The sequence below is a fragment of the Myxine glutinosa genome, chromosome 3, assembly GCF_964187855.1.
Source record: "Myxine glutinosa chromosome 3, kmMyxGlut1.1, whole genome shotgun sequence".
Classification (NCBI taxonomy): Eukaryota; Metazoa; Chordata; class Myxini; order Myxiniformes; family Myxinidae; genus Myxine; species Myxine glutinosa.
The window spans coordinates 51,083,559-51,107,799 of NC_136263.1; the positions used below are offsets into that span (position 1 = coordinate 51,083,559).

At 45.7% G+C, this 24,241-nt stretch overlaps 1 protein-coding gene across 2 annotated transcripts in view; it reads left to right on the top strand.

Annotated features, from left to right (window-relative positions):
• The window catches only part of RNGTT (RNA guanylyltransferase and 5'-phosphatase), a 139,025-nt gene that overhangs the window by 76,880 nt on the left and 37,904 nt on the right, over window positions 1-24,241 (top strand). Inside the window, exons 6-12 of one of the 2 annotated variants that reach the window (XM_068110882.2) lie at window positions 947-1,196; window positions 15,446-15,555; window positions 15,836-15,937; window positions 16,195-16,330; window positions 16,761-16,832; window positions 20,823-20,987; window positions 21,377-21,454. In XM_068110882.2, the coding sequence (XP_067966983.2) occupies window positions 947-1,196; window positions 15,446-15,555; window positions 15,836-15,937; window positions 16,195-16,330; window positions 16,761-16,832; window positions 20,823-20,987; window positions 21,377-21,454 (913 nt within the window). The remainder of the gene's footprint in view (window positions 1-946; window positions 1,197-15,445; window positions 15,556-15,835; window positions 15,938-16,194; window positions 16,331-16,760; window positions 16,833-20,822; window positions 20,988-21,376; window positions 21,455-24,241) is intronic. The other variant, XM_068110883.2, reaches the window with a different exon arrangement.

Here is a 24,241-nt window from a genome sequence, read left to right on the forward strand (position 1 = left end):
GCATATTATTTGAACTACTTTGTGGGACGATTTTTCAAATAAATTAGGAATGTAAACAGTTTTTTAACGTTTATCATATAGAGGAGGAATAAGAAGAACCACCTTTTAGGCCATTTTTCCCCGCAGAGCAGGGGTTGGCCTTTTTCGGGCACCGTGGTCCCCTTTTTGAAGCAATGTTTTACAGCCGGATGCTCTTCCTGCCTCCAATCCTGTTGGTCGCCTCTTACGACACACAGGGAATTACCAGTGAACTGGTACTCAATTTGCCAACCTCAGAAGGATGACAGGCTGAGTCAACCCCTCTGGCGTTAATTCAGCGATCGACCGGGATTCGAACCCAGGATCCTAGGATCCCAAGCCGGCACCCTAACCGCTAAGCCAACACCAGGTTCCATATAGAGGGATAGTATTTAAAACAAGCTGCAGAATCATTTATCAGCACTGGCTCCTAGCACATTGCATTTTGCCAGTCCTGAAAGCATTTCTTGCTGGCACCGTATTTCCTGTGCAGAGCAGCGCAACCATATTCCTGCCATTTTCATCAGGGAACTTAACAACTTCCATCAACTTTGCTTCCTACATCAACCTGTCATATAATGAACAATTCACCGATATGCTTTTATGTGTAGATTTTGTACTGTTCGTGAGGATTCTTAAATGATACGTGTGTGGGGAAGGGGGAAGGGGGGGAGGGAGGGGAAAGGGGGAGGAGGGGGAAGGGGCGACGGGGGGGATGGGGGAGGGGAGGGGAGGGGAGGGGAGTGAGTTGGCGGATGTGAGGCCGAGCTGCAGAACAAGTTAAACGACCATGATTCAGTTTCTGGCTAACATCCTGGATGTTAGACAACCACGCTGTGGCGATACTATTGCAGTTTGCTCGGAATGTTTGGTGCATGGAGCACACTCAGGCTGTTCGTGTAAGGTCGAGCTGTCACATACATTGCAGTGTGGAGGCTGCGGTACAGGAATTTGCAAAAGCGAGACCACCGGGAATCTACAAAGGTGACTACCTGCAGGAGCTCTTTACCCGCTATGGAGAGGCTGAGGACACACCAGATCCTCCACCTTTGCCTGACTGGTGCGTGGAGTTTGATGACAGTGGGCGTGATGGAGGAGACAATCGTGATGTCGATAACCAACGGTCAAGATCAACCTCCAACAGCACGCAAAGTGCGAGACAAGAATTTGTTAAAAAGGTGGGTCCACGAAGGAAGTGTGTTGGTCTTTGGGAGGCAAAAAGACACTTCCCTGTTCACTCATTTGACTGCATTAATTTGTTCATAAAATTTTCCATCTGGAAACCGAAGATGCTTTCAGCTTTGCATTAATAAGGGAATGTTATAGTATTGAGATAGGGGAGGGGGGAAAAGATGGAAGGGGAATACTGTAGAAGTGAAAATTTTCGCATGATTAAATGTTTGTGCTTGAGGGATATGAAGACCTGTCCACGCATTTTGAATTTTGTGAAGCGGGTGCAAGACTTTTGACAATCAACGATGTGAACTATGTGGAACCTTAGCAAAGGTTTGCATAGGGACAAAATGACTTGCAGCGGAACCAGAACTGAAGAAAAACAGGCATCAAACATGCTTTATTGGTTCACGAGTTATCAAGTGACCACTATATTCGTCATGTGTGTGCGTCTGTCCGTGTGTGTGTCTGTGTGTGTGTGTGTGTCTGTCTGTCCGCAGCATAACTACCCGATGATATCATCCGATCTTGATGAAACTTGGGTGGGAGGTTGATATCATGATCTAGTTGTGTCCTGCCTCGAGTGGGCGTATTGCGCCCATTGTGGGCGGAGCCACGCCCGAAAAAGATGTCTTTTTAGGGGGTAATCGAGTTCAAGCTACATCTTCTCCGAGGGGTTTGGTGGAATCTGACGGGTTTCGGTATTTGGTTAGGCCAATGTCATGTGTCTAGCCCCACGGAGCTCGATTTTTCATTTTCGCCCCAAGGTCAAGGTCACAAGGTCACGAAATTTAGAAAAGTCGATTTCTGATGGTTTCATTACATTGTTCGCTTCCTGATAGGGTGAAATGTCGTACATGATCTTATATTATCACATACATCATGAAATACAAGTTTTCCAACAAATTTCAGAATCTTAGACCTTTACTTTGACCTTCTACTTTGACCTTTGAAGGTCACAAAGGTCAAATTTTCAAAGTTGTCGGAATCAAACCGAATTTTCGGTATTGTGTAGCTAACTAACCTCATAACTGATTATACATTATTTTCTATCTCATTTCAAGGTCAGTAACCTTCGTTTTGACATTCCAAGGTCACAAGGTCAAATTTTCAAAGTTGATGGAATCGAACCAAATTTTCAGTATTGTGTAGCTAACTAGTCTCATAACAGATAAATACTGTTACAGACGTGGCTTAGATGTTATTTACCGAGCGGTTTGGTATGACCACGTCTGCACAAGTTACCCGATTATACCCGAACGTTGACTAATCGCGCTACGCTAGGTCAATGAAGGAAAAGACACACAGCTGGGATTCAAATGACACGACACCAGGGTTCAGTTCTCAAGACCTCCGGAGGAGGTTATATTGTTACGGAAGGTCAGATTACACTACAAGAGGGACAGCATAGTAAGATAAGCACTTAGACACACTCTTATATTATTCCCAACAGACGACAGATAAACGGGACAAAAGGCTGACTCACACGGGGTTTGATGGCTAGGAAAGGCAGGATCGATGGCTCCAGGTGCACCTGGGCTCAAAGGTCAGAATCGACTCGGTCCGGTCCAGAGATGCGGGGAGGTATTCAGCGCTCGTACGTGGCAACTTCTCTCTCCAGGCTGGGGGCGCATCTGGCCTCACATCCGGTGAGTCGCTTCGTATCTCCGGCGGGGAGTGACACGCCCTCGGCTCGTTAGCTCCGCCCCAGATGGAATCGGCACGTCGCCTCTCATTGGGTGCGTGCGGGGGGGGTTACCGGCTCCGCCCTTGACGGGGGACTGACAAGGAGCCCCTTCGTGGTAACCCCGTGGAGCGCATGGTCCGGCGCGCATTGTCAATGGCGGCTAACCGAGCCGGTGTGATGACGCACACTCCCCCGCGCAGCGTCGTTGTTGTTGTAATTGTTGTTGTAGTTGTAGTTGTAGTTGTTGTTTGGGGAAGAAGATGGAAGGAGGTATGGGAAAGGTCCTAAACTCACTACTGGTGCCATATAATCACATTCTGGTGCAACGAAGAGTCAGAATTAATGGAAAAGAGTCCTTAACTGACATAGACTAAGAATAACTAGCAAGATGTCCGAAAGTTGTCTACGTGAGATGCGGTGGACCTGGGCACGACATCTAATGGGGGAAAAAGGGGAAGGTCGGCTCTACTGATTGTTGTTTACAGACAATGGGACTAGGGAATGGGGGATTGGGGATAGTTGGGGAGTATTGGGGAAATAGGGGAATATTTACAAGCGGATATGGAGGCCAAATTCCATATTCGCAACATTGCACCCTTCTCTACCCTCGGGGCGTCCCGACCCGATAAATTTTTACCTACTTTAGTGTGGCACGCAATGTAGTTCCCTCTACTATTAACTCTACCCTGAGTGCGACAGTTTTACAGATATTCACAAATGAGTAAGTATGTCCCCCTGCGACGTTGCACCCTTCTCCTCACAGAAACACACCCACAGGATAACCGAATCCGGAAAGAATCCTCAAACTAAACATACAGCCGGTAGGGAGCATTATTTACACAAGACTACGCTGATATTTACACTACGATCCAGGACCTGTTTTTGGAGGAACACATGCAGATGTTATGCATAGAGAGAGCACGCATGCTAGCATCGATACACCAACCCACGAGTGCTCTGTGGCCTACGGCCTTTAATAATGTGCAGAGCACCCCTTCCAAGCATCAAGCACCACCCCATCACACAGTGAGCACCATCCGGTGCACCAATAAAGTGTCTATAAATCACCGGTGGTGTCGCAGCCGGCCGATGTTCTGCCGCTGGTCTTGCCTTCATGTGGTGCACTTGGCCTTCTTACTTCTTTTAAACAAAACTAGGGCATGCCCGTACTATATATAAGCTAGGACGTGCCCGTACGTGGGTGCCCGTTCCTTGCCAAAAAAAAAAAAAAAAAAAATTTGTGTAGGGGTGTGTGTGTGTAAACATCCTAGGGCGTGCCCGTACGTGGGTGCAAAAAAACATGCGTGCAAACAACAACAACAAAAAAAAACTTTGAAACCACGTGGCAGTAACGACCACAGAACCCCCCCCCCCCCTCTATTTACATGAATGGTTTGGTCCATTCGCAACGACCACAGAACCCCCCCCCCCCTCTATTTACATGCAATGGTTTGGTCCATTCGCAACGCCAAAGCGAACGGCGAACGGCTAAATCGCCATAGCTCGGTAAGTACTTGTCCGATTAATATGAAACCTTGAAAAGGCACATCCTCGGGTCCCCAGCAATATACCTGGCAAGTTTCAAGTATATCGGACCCGTGGTTGTCGAGAAACAGCGGTCACAGACAAACAAACAAACGTACAAACGTACAAACAAACAAACACACAGAGATTACTGGAATTATAGATAGATAAAGAAAGGCGCCAACCGCGTCCATTTCTTTATTGTGGCCGTCAGGGGGCCAACTGTTAGTGGTTCACCTGTTTGGCATAGGTGCCACGTTGACCCATAGGTCCTTCCACGGGTGGTGCTTGGCCGCAAAAGAGCTGCGGTCCATTGTGGGTGGCCACAAACATTGCGGTCCATATGGTGTATCGATCCAAGCAGCAAACAGCGAAAGTGCAGGCCCACAACTGCGTAGCCAGCACCTCTCTCTCCTCTCTCTCTACCCCAAAGCCAGATCCTCGGAGGTGGGAGACAAAAGAAGCACACAAGTGAGTAAGGTGGTAAGGGCGCAAAAGTGCATGCAATGTAAGATGATGCACACTGGGGGCACATGGGAACCAGGTGAGACAGGTACGTTTCTATCGTACGCCCCCCCCCCCCCCCCACCAGGTAACCTACATGGCCCCTCCCTTACCCCTTACTGTATCCACACAACACAACACTACCCATAAACATCTACTTTACAAATCAACAAACATCCCTACTGTCTTCCCCGTTCCTCCCATAAACCAAATTCGTCTTCTCTCCCTCCTAACCAATCAAATTTGCCATTTTCAACTTTCATCAAAATTTGCCATCTCCAACTCAACATCATAATTTGCCATCACCAATTCATCATCAGTCCCTCCTAAGGAGGGAGAGATGGAATCACCCCAATGTCTCATCCACGTCGTGATGCGTCTCACAATCCACACAGCAATTTCATTTCCTGCAACAAAACAAAGAAAACACAGGTGTGGAGTCATCATCATCACCACAGGTAAGTGGCTGCGTATGGTGCGACAGGTTCATCAATCCTAACTATTTCCTAAATGACTTTAACAACTTTACACTACCCGGGGTCTTTCTCCAGCCAAACCATTGGCCCTCTTACACTATGGGTTCTAAAAACCAATTCCCATTGGCCAAACTGTGGTGCTCTTCAATTTGGGGTCTCACTCCCCCGATTCATCTCCCGGTGCCCTCGCACAATTTCTGGGCTGTGGCGTGTACCTCTCCCAGTGGGTCTACCCACCTGCACACCTCCACCACTGCAGTTGCCTCCGAGCTTACCTGCTCCTTACCCTAACCTAACTACCTGGGGAAGGCCCTCTGGCGCTCTCCCCACTCGGTGCCCTCTCTGGCACTGGGCTGCCCGATCCACACCCGGGATCCTCAGGCACCCACTCACAACTACCGGCTCCCAGAGCCCACCTGCGGCCTCACCTGGCCGACATCCTCACAGTGGTGGAGTGCCCAACCAACTACACACACTAACAGGCTACACGCCCAGCCATTTCCACGACACTAATGCACCCATCCACAACACCATTCTGCAACCGCACCACAAATGCCAATATCCAACCACAATTTACCTGTACCCTCTACCTAACACTTACACTACCCGCCCCGGGTATCCGTGATAGGGGTCCACTCTTCCCCCATCCACACCTTCGCACCATGCACACCACTCCGTACCACTTACTCCAACTCTCTCCACACACCTGTACTGGCACACCTGTGCTCTCACACCTGGTGCCACCTGCACCCTTCTCTCCCCAAGCGCATTCGCGCTGATCCACACACTCACTACTCATACACTGCTCCACACACCTGTCCAGTTGCACACCTGTGCAATCACACCTGTTCAATTCTCACACACACGGCATCATCTCAGCTAACTACTCCCTTCTGAAACTTGCGCTTCCCAGTCGTCCCTTTAAACTATTGCGCTCCCTCGTCATTATCAACCACACTAAACTACCTGCGTCCCCACTACAGGTATCAGTCACTACCTAACCTTATCGTCACCTAATGTCATCTTCGCTAGATCCCTATCAATATAACCTAACCCACCCGGGCTAGTTTTCACTGCCATACACCCCATAATCTATTGCGCATTTGCCCCACTATGGGAAGGGTGGCAGGGATGCCACCCTTACCCACCGGGCCCATCGCTCACTACCAATTTTGCACATCAAATTTCAACAAATCAAAAATTTGCCAATCCTACTCATCATCTGCCAATCACTACTGCCAATCCTTTGCCAATCATCAAATTTTGTTTTTCTCTAATTTTGGGTCCAAAACACTAACCTCATCACCCAGTCTACTCACTAATGCCTCTCGGTGCGCCAACTCCTGTCCAAAGCCAGGCTTCGTAAAGCCAAGCCATGAATGCGGGTTGTTCTGTGCCAGCGGCTGGATGCGTCCGGCACTCGGTGCAGGGACGGGGGCTTACCCGGGCCGAGATCCCACGCACCATCTCGGCACGGAGCCATCCAATGTCCCGATCTCGACCTGCCGGAATGCCTCAACAAAAAGTGGTCGCCATGACGACTCTTTCTATCGGGCCGCCCGCTCCGCCTAGTGGAGCACGGACGCGGCCGTTCAAAGCGAGGCCCAGCACGCACCGAGGGCCCGATTCGGCTATAAGTCGTTCTAAACTCTACCCCGTCTAACGTCGATGCTTCACCTGGACGCTTACACCCCGCAGCCCGTTCCTTGCTCACACATCCAGCCGTTTCCATGCTCCTCGTACCTTTCCTTACACACCCAGGTACACCCATTCCACTCACAGCCTTGGTCACACACCTGACCACCGAACACTTTGGCACACATTCGTTGGTAGCACACCTCACCAACACACCTCTTCGCGCCCCCTCCTCGGTCACCTCCTCTGTGACAATCACAGGTGTGCCCTCATTCGCACACCCAACCACGTGCCTCACCACCAACTCCAGCGTGCATTCCCACTCACGCTCTACCATTCCAGGTGTGCATCCTTCCATCCCAGGTGTACATCCTCGCTCACCTGTCACAACCAACTCACTCTCCTTGTCACTCTCAATACTCTCACCTCCATTCTTGACAGCGCACTCACCCTTACTCTTGACAGCGCACTCTTTCCTCGTGCACCTGTCCGTCACACACCTTTCTCGCGCACACTCTCCCGTTACACCCTCTGTAACACTCACCACAGGTGGACACTCTTCCTTACTTCTGACAGCGCACTCTTTCCTCATGCACCTGTCCGTCACACACCTTTCTCGCGCACACTCTCCCGTTACACCCTCTGTAACACTCACCACAGGTGGACACTCTTCCTTACTTCTGACAGCGCACTCTTTCCTCATGCACCTGTCCGTCACACACCTTTCTCGCGCACACTCTCCCGTCACACCCTCTGTAACACTCACCACACCACGCTTCCATGTGCTCCCTCGCACACGCGCTACGACCGACTCACTCTCGCCAGCACCCTCACTCCTTGGCACGCACTTTTTCCTCACACACCTCAGAGTCGGACTTTCTCGCACACCTCCTCTTTCGCACACCAGACCTGTCGCACACTTCACCAACGGCCTCTCACGAACACCCGGGTCCATCTCGACCCCCAAGCTTCTTAAATCCCCTGGCGCATCATACGCACGACCATATTGGTCACCACTTTCACCGGGTCCTCTTCCTCTTCGCTTCTCCTCCATCACCTGCGAATCCCTCATCCGGTTAATGGGCACATCATCACGATCCGAACACAGACTTTGGACCAATTCTTTTATCTCCTCTTTTATCTCTTTCTTATCCCCTCTCCGTCGCTTCTTAATTTCGCTCATCCCTTCTTCCACTTCTTCTAGTTTCTGCTTCACCTCTTTTATTCCCCGGTACGTCTCCGCCAGCTCGTCCTCCAAGGCTACCTTGACCGTTTCCATGTGCGTCCTCACCTGCCGGTCCTTCGTCTCCATTACCTCTATCACCTCGTCCAACCTCGTTGTCAGTCCCTCACGTACCATCTGACATTCCCTCTTCGTCGCTACCAAGTCATTTTTTAGGTCATTTTGTGTCGCTTTTAACCCTCCTATTACCGCTGTGTTCTTCTTTACCTGGTCCGTTAGTTCTTTTTGTCCCTCTGTTAGCTGCTCCACCTCCTGCGTCAGGTCCTCTATGCCCCCTTGTAACTTTACAGTCCCCTTTCTCACCTCCTTCTCCATGTGCTCCTTACAGTGCCTCACCTCCTCGCGCACTCCTCCGACCGCCTCACTCACTCCTCTTCTGATCTCCTCTCCCATCACTTGCATCTCCTGCCCAGATGCCACCCTCATCTGCTCCATTTCCTCCCTGTGAGCATCCAGTTTGGTTTCTACCCCCATTCTGACCCCCTCTATCTGCTGCCCCATTTGGTTAACTTCCCTTTCCGCTTGGTCCCTCATGTCCCTCAATTTGCCTTCCATCCTGTTTTCTAACCCTATTAACCCATTTCTCACTCCCTCTATCTGATTCTCCTGGGCAGCCATTCTATTTTCCACCCCCGTTAACCCATGTTTCACCCCTTCTATCCCATTGTCTAACCCCTCAAATTTCTTGTCTAACTCCTTAAAATTATTGTCTAACCCCTCAACGGTACCCCTCGCTTCGTCCCTCATTACCCCCATTTGGTTTCCCATTACCCCCAATTGCTCACTCTGAGCCCTCATTTGCTCACTATTCTGGGCCATAAGGGCCTTCATTTGTATTAAAAACAAGTTCAAATCCACCGGTGGCGCTGCCACGGTCGCGGGCGCGGTGACCAGCGAGGCGCCATTTTGTGCGTTTGCTACCCTCGCTGCTTCGCTCTCCTCCTGTCCCTCATGTCCCTCAATTTGGTCCTGGACCGACCCTGCCTCACTCTCCCCTACCGGACCCCAGCTGTCTTGATCCGCCATAGCGCGACTTTCAAAATTCGGGTTTTTATTTTCGTATAACAAAATCAAATTTCGCCGTTATAATTTCGCGCGGGAAACGCGCTCCGAATCGATTCTAATTGTTACAAATTTGGGCCTAATAAATTTAGTCCCGGGTCCGAATTCCACTCCTCGACACCAATTGTTACCGTACTAACACAATTGGTGTCCAAAATTTGGGCTAAATAAATTTAGTCCCAGGTTCGAATCCCACCTCCTGACTACCAATTGTTACAGACGTGGCTTAGATGTTATTTACCGAGCGGTTTGGTATGACCACGTCTGCACAAGTTACCCGATTATACCCGAACGTTGACTAATCGCGCTACGCTAGGTCAATGAAGGAAAAGACACACAGCTGGGATTCAAATGACACGACACCAGGGTTCAGTTCTCAAGACCTCCGGAGGAGGTTATATTGTTACGGAAGGTCAGATTACACTACAAGAGGGACAGCATAGTAAGATAAGCACTTAGACACACTCTTATATTATTCCCAACAGACGACAGATAAACGGGACAAAAGGCTGACTCACACGGGGTTTGATGGCTAGGAAAGGCAGGATCGATGGCTCCAGGTGCACCTGGGCTCAAAGGTCAGAATCGACTCGGTCCGGTCCAGAGATGCGGGGAGGTATTCAGCGCTCGTACGTGGCAACTTCTCTCTCCAGGCTGGGGGCGCATCTGGCCTCACATCCGGTGAGTCGCTTCGTATCTCCGGCGGGGAGTGACACGCCCTCGGCTCGTTAGCTCCGCCCCAGATGGAATCGGCACGTCGCCTCTCATTGGGTGCGTGCGGGGGGGGTTACCGGCTCCGCCCTTGACGGGGGACTGACAAGGAGCCCCTTCGTGGTAACCCCGTGGAGCACATGGTCCGGCGCGCATTGTCAATGGCGGCTAACCGAGCCGGTGTGATGACGCACACTCCCCCGCGCAGCGTCGTTGTTGTTGTAATTGTTGTTGTAGTTGTAGTTGTAGTTGTTGTTTGGGGAAGAAGATGGAAGGAGGTATGGGAAAGGTCCTAAACTCACTACTGGTGCCATATAATCACATTCTGGTGCAACGAAGAGTCAGAATTAATGGAAAAGAGTCCTTAACTGACATAGACTAAGAATAACTAGCAAGATGTCCGAAAGTTGTCTACGTGAGATGCGGTGGACCTGGGCACGACATCTAATGGGGGAAAAAGGGGAAGGTCGGCTCTACTGATTGTTGTTTACAGACAATGGGACTAGGGAATGGGGGATTGGGGATAGTTGGGGAGTATTGGGGAAATAGGGGAATATTTACAAGCGGATATGGAGGCCAAATTCCATATTCGCAACAATACATTCCTATTTATATATTTTCAATGTCGGTTTTGACTTTTAAAGGTCACAAAGGACGGCCATTTCAAAGTAGTCCGTCCTTTGTCATTGACCACAGAGTGTGCCCTGCATTACCTCCATTCCTTACTCAATGGCAGAGTCATCTCAAACTGTTTCGTTGGACAAAGGCTACTGGGAAGCCCTAATGTTCATCAATGTAATTTGTTATTCTACGAGTTGCTTAAAGAACCAAGTTGGGCTGGCAGGATAGCCTAAAGATATACACACCTAAAGATGCCTCTGATGCATCTAGCGTAGGTTTGAATCTCGACCCAGCTACAAACTGTCATCCTATTGTTGCGCTGACAGGTAGATTTGTCAACGCATGTTCTGCCTGCCAGCATTATCTGGTGGACGTTAAAAAGCAAACAGTGTCCTTGAAGAGATAGCGAGTTATCGCCTGACTTGTTAGAAACTAATGTTTACAAACCTGGTATGAATCATACGGAACCATTGAAGCACTGCATGGAACCAATGTAAACACAGAAACGATGAAGGACTGCACGGAACCAATGTAAACACAGAAACAATAAAGCACTGCACGGAACCAATGTAAATACGGAACCAATGTAAATACGGAACCAATGTAAATACGGAACCAATGTAAATACGGAACCAATGTAGCACTGCATGGGACCAATATAAATATGGAACCAATGTAACACTGCATGGAACCAATGTAGCATTGCATGGAACCAATGTAGCATTGCATGGAACCAATGTAAATACGGAACCAATGTAGCACTGCACGGAACCAATGTAAATACGGAACCTATGTAAATATGGAACCAATGTAAATACGGAACCAATGTAAATACGGAACCAATGTAGCACTGCATGGAACCAATGAAGCACTGCACGGAACAAATGGAAATACGGAACCAATGAAGCATTGCATGGAACGAATGAAAATACGGAACCAGTGAAGCACTGCACGGAACCAATGGAAATACGGAACCAGTGAAGCACTGCACAGAACCAATGGAAATACAGAACCAGTGAAGCACTGCACGGAACCAATGGAAATACGGAACCAATGGAGCATTGCATGGAACGAATGGAAATATGGAAATATGGAACCAATGAAGCACTGCACGGAACGAATGGAAATATGGAACCAATGTAGCACTGCATGGAACGAATGGAAATACGGAACCAATGAAGCACTGCACGGAACGAATGGAAATACGGAACCAATGAAGCACTGCACGGAGACGATGGAAATACAGAACCAATGAAGCACTGCACGAAACGAATGTAAATATGAAGCACTGCACGGAACCATTGGAAATACGGAACCAATGAAGCACTGCACGGAACCAATGGAATTACGGAACCAATGGAGCACTGCATGGAACGAATGGAAATATGGAACCAATGTAGCACTTCACGGAACCAATGTAAATACAGAACCAATGTAGCACTGCACGGAACCAATGTAGCACTGCACGGAACGAATGTAAATACGGAACGAATGTAAATACGGAACCAATGTAGCACTGCACTGAACCAATGTAAATAGTGGCGCTTCCTGCCTGCACTTCCAGTGAGTTTTACTCTTTATTATCGTTTATTAATTAGTGTATTAATGGGCCTAACTAGTGTCTATTGATGTAGTGCCATAAGGGACAATGGATAGATCACAAGGTCTCACAAACAGGGGAATTAGCATAATCCCTACGATAATTAGCACAAGGATCATCCTTGTATGATCACAAAGATACACTTATGCGAACAAACCGCCAAAACAAACTTATTACGTGGAGTTCCCTATCACGATAATCGGAGCACACTACTTATGCAGATCTACCTGAATCTATATATCACTCTACCTCAAAATTCATAACAATATCGTTGTGTCCCTTGCGATTAAGATCACCCAGGGACGGATAGCTGAACCAGCCTTAATTCCCGAGGCGACTTCCAATACAATGCCGGTGATTTTTGACATGCGTGGAATGGAAGAGATGAGATTTTTAACTGAACGAAAAACACGGGCTTATTCAGAAACCAAACTAGATGGTATTCATAGAATACTTAGTTCTTACCCTGCGCAGTCAACTTGGTGTGAGCCAACTCTTCTATTTTTGAACGTTTCTTTTTCTTTTATCCAATATGACTGCTAGATTACGTGAATGATGACATCATAAATTTATAGTCTCTGAATAATTGTTGCATAGATCATGCTCAATAAATTTCAAACTGATCAGACTAAGTGTTGTCCCTGTCAAATTATGACGTCATAATTATGATACTAATGACGTCATCGTTAACAACACCTATTCCCCATATGGAGTTAGTTACAATGAGCTGCGTTTCAATTTTTAAAATGCTGAAATGGCACACACTTTACTTTACTGAAATGCAGACACAAATGTTATATTTTCGTCAAAAATCGTCGGAATTTCGCCAAATCTGTTTTGGTCGTGTGTTAATATACCTCAGCGATTGACAAATCTGAAATCAGAATTTTATTTGAGGTTAAAATGACCCCGTGAGGTCGCTCCGTACTTTGCCTGCTCGTCATGTGCAGTGTGATAATTAATTCCATGTCCACTGTAGAAGACTTCTTTTTCACGCAATAACAACTTCTAGCTTCCAGACTGTACATCCAATCATCTTGAAATTTTGCACACTTGTTAAACTTCATTACCTCTACTATAATATAATGTTTCACGTCGATCAATGAAGCGGTTTAAGAGTTATGCATTTTTAAATATTTTAGTTTAATTATTTTTACCTGCCAAACCACATCACCTATCGCAAATTCCAAAAGGTAATTTTAGTAGACTGATATGCTGAACACATCTGTTAAGTTTCCCCTCTATTGGATCAAAACTGAGGGAGGAGCTAGGTTTTAAAAGTTTATGCTTAAAAACATCATAACTCTGAAACCATGTGACGCATGACGTCATGCTCGGTGACTTTTTTGTTCGTCATGGGTATGCGATTCTGCCTGCAAAGTTTGGCCTCGATCTGTTCAGTCGTTTTGGAGAAATTGGATTTTAGTGGTTTTTCAGGCTTTCCACTCAAAACAGTATGGCGACCAAACCACGTGACCTACGACGTCATTATAAATTTTTTTCTGCATCAATATATCGAGAAGATGCTCAATAAATTTCATCCTGATCGGATAGTTTTTTACTTGTCGAATTATGACGTCATCATTCACATATGTTATTCCGCATGGAGAGTTCTTTGCAATGAGACCTGTCTCAATTATTTATGTGCAGCGGTTTTTGAGATATAGAGGTGCAAAGTCTTTTGTTTTTTTTTCCCAGATGGCGCCCGTATCATGTGACCTGTTACGTCATAATATTCACTAAAATATTCTACAGGAGGAGGCCCTTGTATGGTGAAAATTTCATGTCAATCGGACCATCGGTTGCCGAGAAATGAATTTTTAAATGCAGACACGCACGTACGTACGTACGTACCCGAATGCTTAACCCTGCCTTTCGCTTCGTGAGCACAGGGTAAAAACATGCAAACATGACAATAAAATGCAGCACAAATGATTTAATGAAAATACAGCATAGACGAATTTAAGGTTGAGGTAAAACAATTCTATTTTGAGACGCCTCCACTCAATGATTCACACATCACGACAGGGGAAAGAGTAATAAAAATAAAATGCTCCCTCTCCAACACTTACCTGTCTCCAAAGGGTGTTTTCGTAAAAGTGGTGTAGATGGTCAAGTCCAATGCCTCCCGCGCCGGCGTGCACAAGATGGCGACGGCCGACAAAAAGCCCGGGCATCAAAGGCGCCCAGAGTCATGGGGCTTGTCGTGAAGACGGCCCTCTTGTTAGCTCCACCTCTTCGTCCTTGGGACGAATAGCGCAGCCTTCAGCCCACCAAGAGCCCAGCAGTCGAAGCCCTCTTTTAAAGGCCGCCAATGCAGCCAAGAGCTCCTCGCTCTCCAAAAGCACGCACCAAATTGTTCACCACACAAAATGATGGTGAACCAATGTTCACCACACAAAATGGTGGTGAACCGCACCAAATTGTTTACATCTTCTCCGATCAAGCCGACCAAGTGCACTTCTCTTCCTCACTCCTGAGAGCCAATCGCGTCCCTTGGGGTGTGGCCTGCTGGCCTTCCTCTCCACCCACGGATTCTCTGCCTCTTCTGGGCAGGGCTTTTGCCTTATTATGTCTATGGGGGCGGGTCCAGTTCGGCAGACTCCTGCCTGGCTTTTGTCGGCGGTTGTTGTAATTTAAGGGTGTCTCAGCAAAAACGTTAATGGAAAATTACAGAGGGCGTGACTCACAGGGGAAAACTAACCCTAACCCCTATTACTAATTAACACGGCATCATCCCTCGTATGATGCACATTTAAACATCCTTAAGCTACATTTTCCCTACTTTTTGAACATCAAAATGCTCCTACACGTTACGCGGTCCATGCTATATCCTATACAATTCTACGTCTCCTATGGTATTCTCTTATCTACCCCCCATAAATGTAACAATATGAATGAGGGGTAGAGGAGGCAGAGGAGATTCGGTCAAAAATTCAGCCATTTAAAAAATATGTGATTTGTAGATTGTGTCATTTCTGAAGTGAAATCAAATCTTAATAATGGAAAATATTGCGAAAGCAAAGTTGCCAATGTATTCCTGTTCTTTCACGGGCCTTCGGCAGCATAATTGTGGACAAGAGCACTCTGAATCTTGCTCGTATTAAAAATAAGTTTGGCTTTGTACGTTAGCTAATCATTTTTGTCAGGTTTCCTGTGAAGTTCTCAATTTTTGACTTTTTCTTTCACAGGAATCCGTTTTCCTGGAAGGACTGTCAGTACATGGTGTGAAGCAACTCACGAGCCTACCACGTCTGCGCCAAGTGCAAAGGAAATGCCAAGGATTCTGCAACTATGGAGGGTAAGGGAAGAGGGCAAAAAAAAAACAAAGGGTTGTAAGGGTGAATATCCATAAACAATGGTATTGTGAGGGTAAAATCAGCATAGTCTTGTGAGTAGTAAAATCCATACACATTACCCTTGTGGGGGGCAGAATTAATAAACAATACTCTTGTGACGACAGAATCCTTACAAAATTAATATGATTGCGCCATTTCTGCACATCTTTTACATCTGATCATGTACCCTGTCTTCCCTCTTATTGATAGCATCCATCATGTCCTCCCACATCATGTGCTTAGGTCAGGATTTCCTGGTGCCCAACTGGTCTCCATGGACCAAAAAAACATGACGTTACTGCGAGATAAGCAGTATATGGTTAGTTGGAAAGCAGATGGGATGAGGTGAGATATTTCACATTCTCGTAAGGAATGCAAAGGGATTGCTTGAGGTATTTTTCCAAAGGTTTTCCTGAATGTTGTGTTCATGCCAGGCAGGCTTATTGCTTGCAGTGTTAATGCGCCTTTTCAGGCAGAAATTGTTGAGACTTTGATGGTGTCATCCACAGAATGCATTTTTGGATACTGAGGTGTGAGGGTGGTAGGGAGGTTTGGGGGGACAGTTGATTGTGTGATCGCTTTGATTTGCTGGCCCTTTGCAGGTATTTGATGCTTGTAGATGGTCGAGCGGAGGTCTACATGATCAGCAGAGATAATGCCGTGTTTCATGTGACGGGGCTGGATTTCCCTTGCCGAAAGGATCTGGAAAGACACCTGTCTGACACTCTGCTTGATGGGGTCTGTAGCCCTGGAGTTTGGGTTGAAACCTTGGGGGAATCCTGCACAGCATCACTCTGACATTTTGGTTGATTGATTCACATGTTTACTGGTTTAAATCCCCTGCTTCGATGGTTCTGGGCTTGTGCTGTCTGCACTGTGGATTTATGTCTGTACATTCCTCACTGTGTTCCCCTGATGTTTGGAGTCGTACAAGCCCCCTATCATTTAGTAGTTTTACGAGCCTTTAATCTTTGTATTCAAAAACATACCAAACCCAAAAATGGCCTGCCTCAGGCTGTTCATCCTGTTGATCCACCATACAGCTGTTTAGATATTCGCCTTGGTTAAATTATATGGTTTTATTGTGCTTTGATGCACTTTTTGAAAGCTGCTTTACAGCTTCTGCTAATAACTTGATAACGCAACTAAATGAAAGCTTCCTTTTCAGGAGATGATAATTGACAAGGTGAATGGGCAGAGTATGCCGAGGTTTCTGATTTATGACATCGTCAAGTTTGCTGTGAGTACAATATTGCAATACCCCACCCAACATTTGGATCAGCCTCTTTGACATTTCCATCTGAGCACACAGCTTATGATGCCAGGATCCTATGATTGCATCCCTTTTGATATGTTTATGTGCATTTTGTCTACTAATGTCTCTGTAATTTGATTGAAGTACTGTACATCCATCGATGTTTCCCAATGTTTTTGCCTAGCATGGAATGCATATACAGGCTGTTCCATTATCTCTTACAGGCTGTTCTATGCCATTAGATGATGTTGGTAAACATTGTGCACTTAAATGATTTCAAGTAGTAATAGGGAACGACACTTCCTTTTGGGCAGGTCAATTTCCCCAGATTTACAGATGGAATCACTTGTAATACCCACCCCACGGATAGCTATACGATGTACATTTATAAAGAGAGAATTGGGGTGATCAACTCCCCTACCCTGAGCCTGAACCCCTGGGACTATGAATATTTTTACTGCCAAAAATCTATTTTACCACCTCACTCCCTCAAGTCCCTCTTCTCCCCCGAGCAGTTTTCGACTCATTCCGTCCAGCAGTTTAGGAGTGTGTAAGAGTCAAACACAACAAACAGAAACGTTACAAATTACAGAGGAATTGCATCATCACCTTGCCATTATATTTAATTGTTGCAAATCGTTTGTCTGCTGTGCGTATGTGTGTAAAAAAAAAATACACTGCATTCAGAAAGTATTCAGACCCCTTCACCTTTTTCACATTTTGTTATGTTGCAGCCTTATGCTGAAATCGTTTAAATTCATTTTTTCCCTCATCACTCCACACTCAATACCCCATAATGACAAAGAGAAAACAGGATTTTAGAAAGTTTTGCAAATTTATTAAAAAGAAAAAACTGAAATATCACATTGACATAAGTATTCATACCCTTTGCTATGACACTTAAAATTTATCTCAGGTGCCTCCCATTTCTCTTGATCATCTTTGAGATGTTTCTACACCTTCATTGGAGTCCACCTGTGGTAAATTCAATTGATTGGACATATTTGGAAAGGCACACACCTGTCTATATAAGGTCTCACAGCTGACAAAGCATATCAGAGCAAAAACCAAGCCATGAGGTCGAAGGAACTGCCTGCAGAGCTCAGAGACAGGATTGTGTCGAGGCACAGATCTGGGGAAGCCTACAAAAAAATTTCTGCTGCATTGAAGGTTCCCAAGAGCACAGTGGCCTCCATAATTCTTAAATGGAAGAAATTTGGAACAACCAGGACTCTTCTTAGAGCTGGCCGCCCGGCCAAACTGAGCAATCGGGGGAGAAGGGCCTTGGTAATAGAGGTGACCAAGAACCCGATGGTCACTCTGGCTGAGCTCCAGAGATCCTGTGTGAGATGGGAGAAACTTGCAGAAGGACAACCATCACTGCAACACTCCACCGATCTGGGCTTTATGGCAGAGTGGCCAGACGGAGGCCTCTCCTCAGTGAAAGGCACATGAAAGCCCACTTGGAGTTTGCAAAAAAGCACCTAAAGGACTCTCAGACTGTGAGAAACAAGATTCAGCCAGAACTATAGACTTGTTAGGGTACACGGTAACCGATGGCGAGATTAGACCCGACGCAACGTGGCTGCAATCTTTGCTCGAGATGGCCCCTCCCCCTGATGGGGCTGCGCTTTGCCGAGCACTCGGCTTATTCGCCTATTACTCAAATTGGAGCCCACGGTACTCAGAGAAGATCAGACCGCTAGTGGAATGTAAAGTATTTCCGTTGACCTAGTCTGCTAAAGCTGCTTTTCAACAACTCAAATCAGACACAGCGAAGGCTGTGATAACCTCAATAGACGAAGCAGTACCTTTTATGATCTAGACGCCAGCGACTGCGCGATTGCTGTTACGCTCAACCAGGCGGGACGCCCCATCACATTCTTTTCCAGGACCTTGACTGAGAGTGAATGGCGACATTCTGTGATTTTAAAAAAAAGGAGCCGTACGCTGTCGTCGAAGCAGTGAGACGGTGGCGTCACTTTCTTCTTGGGGAAACATTTTCAACTGATAACCGACAGTCAGTTGCTTTCATGTATAATGTCTGACATTCTCAAAAGATTAAGAATGACAAAATAGCTCGTTGGCGCATAGAACTGGCCGACTACAGTTTCAAGATCGTGTATAGACCTGGGCGGGATAATGTGGCGGCCGATACTCTGTCTCAGCCTGCCTGTGCTGGCATGACGTCAGAAGATTTACGTGGGATCCACGAATCATTGTGTCATCCGGGCATCACCCGGTTAGCCCAATTTGTATGATGTAGAAATCTGCCCTTTTCCATAGAAGATGTCCGGCGACTTTGTCGGTCGTGTCCTGTGTGCGCCGAAGTAAAGCCGAGATTTTATAAACCTCCCATGGGCAGTTTGATCCACGCGGGACGACTGTGGGAGCGACTACATGTGGATTCTCAGGAGCCGTTGCCGGCGCTTGGCCCGCGACAATACATTCTTACAATTGTCGACGAGTACTCACGATTCCCGTTCGCATACCCCTGTGCTGATATGTCATCCACGACTGTCATACGCTGTCTTCAGCACCTGTTTCTCACGTTTGGTTACACCGCTTATGTGCATTCAGGGGCACCGCATTTCTATCCATGGAAGTTAAGCAATTCCTCCAGGAATGGGGAGTAGCCTCCAGCCATACTACCGCGTATAATCTCCAAGGCAACGGACAGGTGGAACGATACTACGGTATTGTATGGAGAGCCGTTACGATGAGCTTGAAGACGCGCGGGTTATCTGTGCAATCATGGGAGCGAGTGTTACCTGAGGCGTTGCACGCCATCCGAGCACTACTCTGTATCGCAACGAACGAAACCCCCACGAGCGTTTATTTCGCTACCAGCGAAGCAGTGCCAGTGGGCAATCGCTACCCTCGTGGCTGGCAGAGCCCGGTCCAGCTCTGCTGAAGCGAGCGGTTAGGCAAAGCAAGTATGAGCCGATGGTAGACCGCATACACATCTTAGAAGCCAACCCGGAATACGCCAATGTCAGATTACAGGACGGGTGAGAGACTACGGTATCGGTCCGACAACTCGCGCCCTGCGGAGAGATGCAGAATGAGAGGGACACTAAGGCGACTGGGATCGTAGGGCCTGATCAATTGAAGGCGTGTGATTTGCCGGAGGTTGAGAACTGGATGATCGTGAATAATACTTTATTACCTAGTTCGCCGATTAGAACGGAGACTGCTAGTCCGCAAATAATCCTATCGGGCGAGGACGAACTTCCTGCTACAGGTAGTGAAGGAACTGACCGGGAGGGGATATATCGCACCCGTTCAGGCCGTCTGTGACAGCTACCGTAGCGTCTCGGTTGGTAGGAATTGTGTGCGTTATTAGACTGCTTCATATTACTTGGAATTGCTTTGTGAATTGCTTGATGGCTTGCTTGATTTGTAACGGAGGGAGAATGTGATGAAATATGTTGTATTGTCTCGAGCTGAGTGGAGAGACTATCCACGTGAAGGGATGACCTTGAGGGAGCTTATATAGACTGTGTCCATTCAGTGCGCTAGGGGTGGCATACTGTATCCCAGTGCTGTAGACTACTGAGATTTAACAGGTATGTAAAGGCTTGCTTGCAAGGAACTAGAAAGAGATGTATGCTTTGATTGCCTTTTTATGGAACTAATAAACTGTATTCGTGTGTTGTGCGATTGGTATGATAAATAGTTCAATAAAGCCTCAATTATTGCCAGAGGTCTGAGTTTGATTCCACAACTGCAATGGGTGTGGCTGAAACAACCGAATCCACTAATTAGAAGGGGTGTCCACATACTTTTGGCCATGTAGTGTGTGTGTGTGTGTGTGTGTGTGTGTGTGTGTGTGTGTGTATATATATATATATATAGTTATATATATATATATATAGTTATATATATATTTATATAATATTATATTATATTGTTGTATACTAACACTTGCCACTGCCACCCTACCCCCCACACCTTCCCACTCCTCTTTTGCAGACCCAGCCTGTTGGAGAATGTGACTTCAGGAGGAGATTGCTTTGCATCGATCGCGAAATAATCAAACCACGGCACGAGAAAATGAAGTTAGGTCTCATTGATCGTGCCCGTGAGCCTTTCAGTATCCGTGCCAAGCCTTTCTGGGATATCTCGCAGGCTCGCAATGTGAGTACATGCACAAGATGCTTAAATCAGCTTTTTATCGCAGACTCGACTCGTTTGACAATCATTTTTATTCAAAGTTAACATCTGATTTGATGGTGTTCCTCTTAAGATCCCATTATACATTAACCTGTTGCTCATTGTCAAGCCGTTTATGACTAAACACATGCTGAGGTGTAGAAAACCAGCATGATTTGTTTAAACGTAGCCAAAACTCACTGAACACTGAATGGTGCCGGAATGGTGTGATTGGCATACACCATATAGTTCATTGCAGTGTTTCGTTTGTTGTTAGTGGCATCATAACCAAATAGTACATCTCAATATTTCGTTACTAGAATTTTTAACCAATTTATTCTTCTGATGCTTGCTTGTCTCTAAACATCCCACAGCTCCTTGAAGGGAAGTTTGCAAAGCAGGTGAGCCACGAGGTGGATGGGTTGGTCTTCCAACCAGCTAGTTCTAAAGATGTGAGTCCTTTCCTCATCACATCATGCTTTTCCATGCTCATACCAGGAATATGAAAAACGGTTTATGCTTTGTTGTGTTTTTGTGAAAGTTCTGATTTGTGGTATGCATGTCTGAAAGGGTTAATTGTTGTCGTTATTAAAACCTTCACTTATATTGTTGCCTTTTTCATTTATCCCCACGCAATTGACTTCCTTATAATAGCTTTACTTGCTTACCTTATAATACCTTATAATTTTGTGAACCTGTCCTCTTGGTGGAGTAGGTACTCGCTGTGAGCATTGTTTTTATTTTGCAATTATAGATGTGGAGTTCACAAAAATTATATTGAGGGATCTAAAGAAAAAGTTTTATTTTGAGCAAAAAGACAGCAAGACCAAGAATAAAACAAGTACAGATACATTCAAAGTACACCGCCCCCATGCCAAATAATTAAATATCTTCCAGCGCGTTGGCGTCAGGAAGAGCATCCAGCCATAAACACATTGCCTCAAACAGAGAACCATGATTGTCATGGGCCCGCAAGGCTAATCCCCGCTTTAGCAGGGGGAAATGGCCTTAAAACGATCATTCATTCATATATTCAGCGCGGCATTGCCGGGGCGCCTTTGGTGCTCGGCAATACCGCCGTGCAGCTCATCGAGACTGTATTGGGAGGGAGAGGTGTACAATAATTGATTGATTAATTGCATAATTCAAATCAATGAAAGGTTATCATAAAATATTTTCTTGATCAATTGGCTAATAGCATAACTACTAAACCACGAGTGCTTCATCCGAAGATGCAACTTTTAGAAATATAATTAAATAAGTCATGAATAAAAAAATTATAGAAACAATTTATTAATCAATAAATAATTAATTGATTAATTGATTAATCAATAAATCAAAAATATCCTTTATAGCCACATCACTTGGTCACTTTCGTGTCCAAATATCAGCTTCCTAGCTCAAAAGGTGCCTGACATATTGACCAGATGAGAAAGAAAATAAATAAATGATTAATGAGGAAAATAAATGAATAATAATCACAAAAAAATTAAATAATTAATCAATCGGCTAACAGAACACATGAACCACCACCATGTCATCCGAATGTGTAACTTAAAAAAAACAATAATTAAGTCATTCATCGAATAATTAAATAATTAATCGATTATTTAATTAATCAATAAATCAAAAATACCCTTCACAGCCAACTCACTTGGTCATTGTCATGTCAAAATATCAGCTTCCGAGCTCAAAAGGTGCCTGAGATATTGCCCAGATGAGAAATAAAATAAATAAATAATTAATAATGAAAATAAATAAATAATAATCATAAAAAATAAAAATAAATCATTAATTTGCTAAGAAAACACATACACCACCACCATTTCATCAGAATCTGTAACGTAAAAAAAAAATTAAATTATTAATCAATTCGCTAAGAAAACACATAAACCACCACCATTGTTGCTTGTCTCTGCTCACCTTCACTCTCATTCCTCTTTACTCCCACCTCTGGAACAAACTCCCCCACTCCCTTCAGTCCCACTCCTCCCTCCATGTCTTGAAAACAGCTGTTCACCACCATCTCTTATCTTCCCCAATCCAAAACCTTGATCTTTTCTACCCCCGCTAATTCACCCCAGATCCACTTTTTTGAAATACCAACTTTTTTCTTGGAAGTCCTTGCAGTGTCCATATGTTTTATACTTCTCCTCCCCCCCCCCCCCCCCCCTTCCCACGCCTCCTCACCCCAAGCCCTCTGCCTCCCACAGATCTCCCGATGTCCCTGCTCTCAAATGTTGCGTTTGTGTGCTTCCCCCTCTAACCATCTTGTCTACCGCTCCCTTTGTTTGTTTTTTTTGTGTGTGTGTGTGAGATTAATGTTAGCTCTTTCACGAGCCTCGATCTTGTATCCCCCCCCAAAAAAAAAAATTCATCAGAATCTGTAACTTCAAAAAAACAACTTCAAAATAATTAAATAATTAATCGATTAATTGATTAATTAATAAATCAAAAATAGCCTTCGCAGCCAAATCACCTGGTCATTGGCATGTCCAAAGATCAGCTTCCTAACTCAAAAGGTGCCTGAGTTTATGGTCAGAAGAGAAAGGAAATTTAATTAATTAAATAAGTACTTAATTAATCGCTAATAATTAAATAACTCCTCAATTAATTGATTAATCAAAAAACAAAAAATTTGACAAAGGACTTGCTCACTACTGTGCCGAAATTTCAGCTTCCTAGCTCAAAGGATGGCTGAGATATCGCCCGGACAAACAAGAAAACAAGAAAGCAATAAAGCAAGAAAGAAAACAACCAGAGTGAAAACTGAGTACTCCCTTTCAGCGTGCGTCACTGCCGAGCCCCCTTCGGTGCCCGGCAATGACGTTTTGCAATGCCTGGAGATGGCATAGGAAATGAGCGGTGTACAACAATTACAGATACATTCAAAGTAGAGTCACTTTATACAGAGAGTTACGACAACTGAGAATACGCCGCCATTTTGGGGCGAATTGTGCGGAACCACTGAACCGGTACATGCACAGTGCACTATGAGCTATGCGTGTATAATGCAATGCACCACTGCACAAACACGGGGCGGGTTAGGGAGTACGGTGAATGTTTAAAAAAAAATTTTTTCATTGTATCGAGATGTAGGTCTATGAGTATTAGCTCATATAGTATTAGCTCATATAGTATTAGCCCTTCTCTTGTCTTCCGCTCCCTCTTTTTATATATTTTGTTTGTCTGGTTGATTTGTTTGTGAAGTAAATGTCAGCTCTTTCACGAGCCTCGAT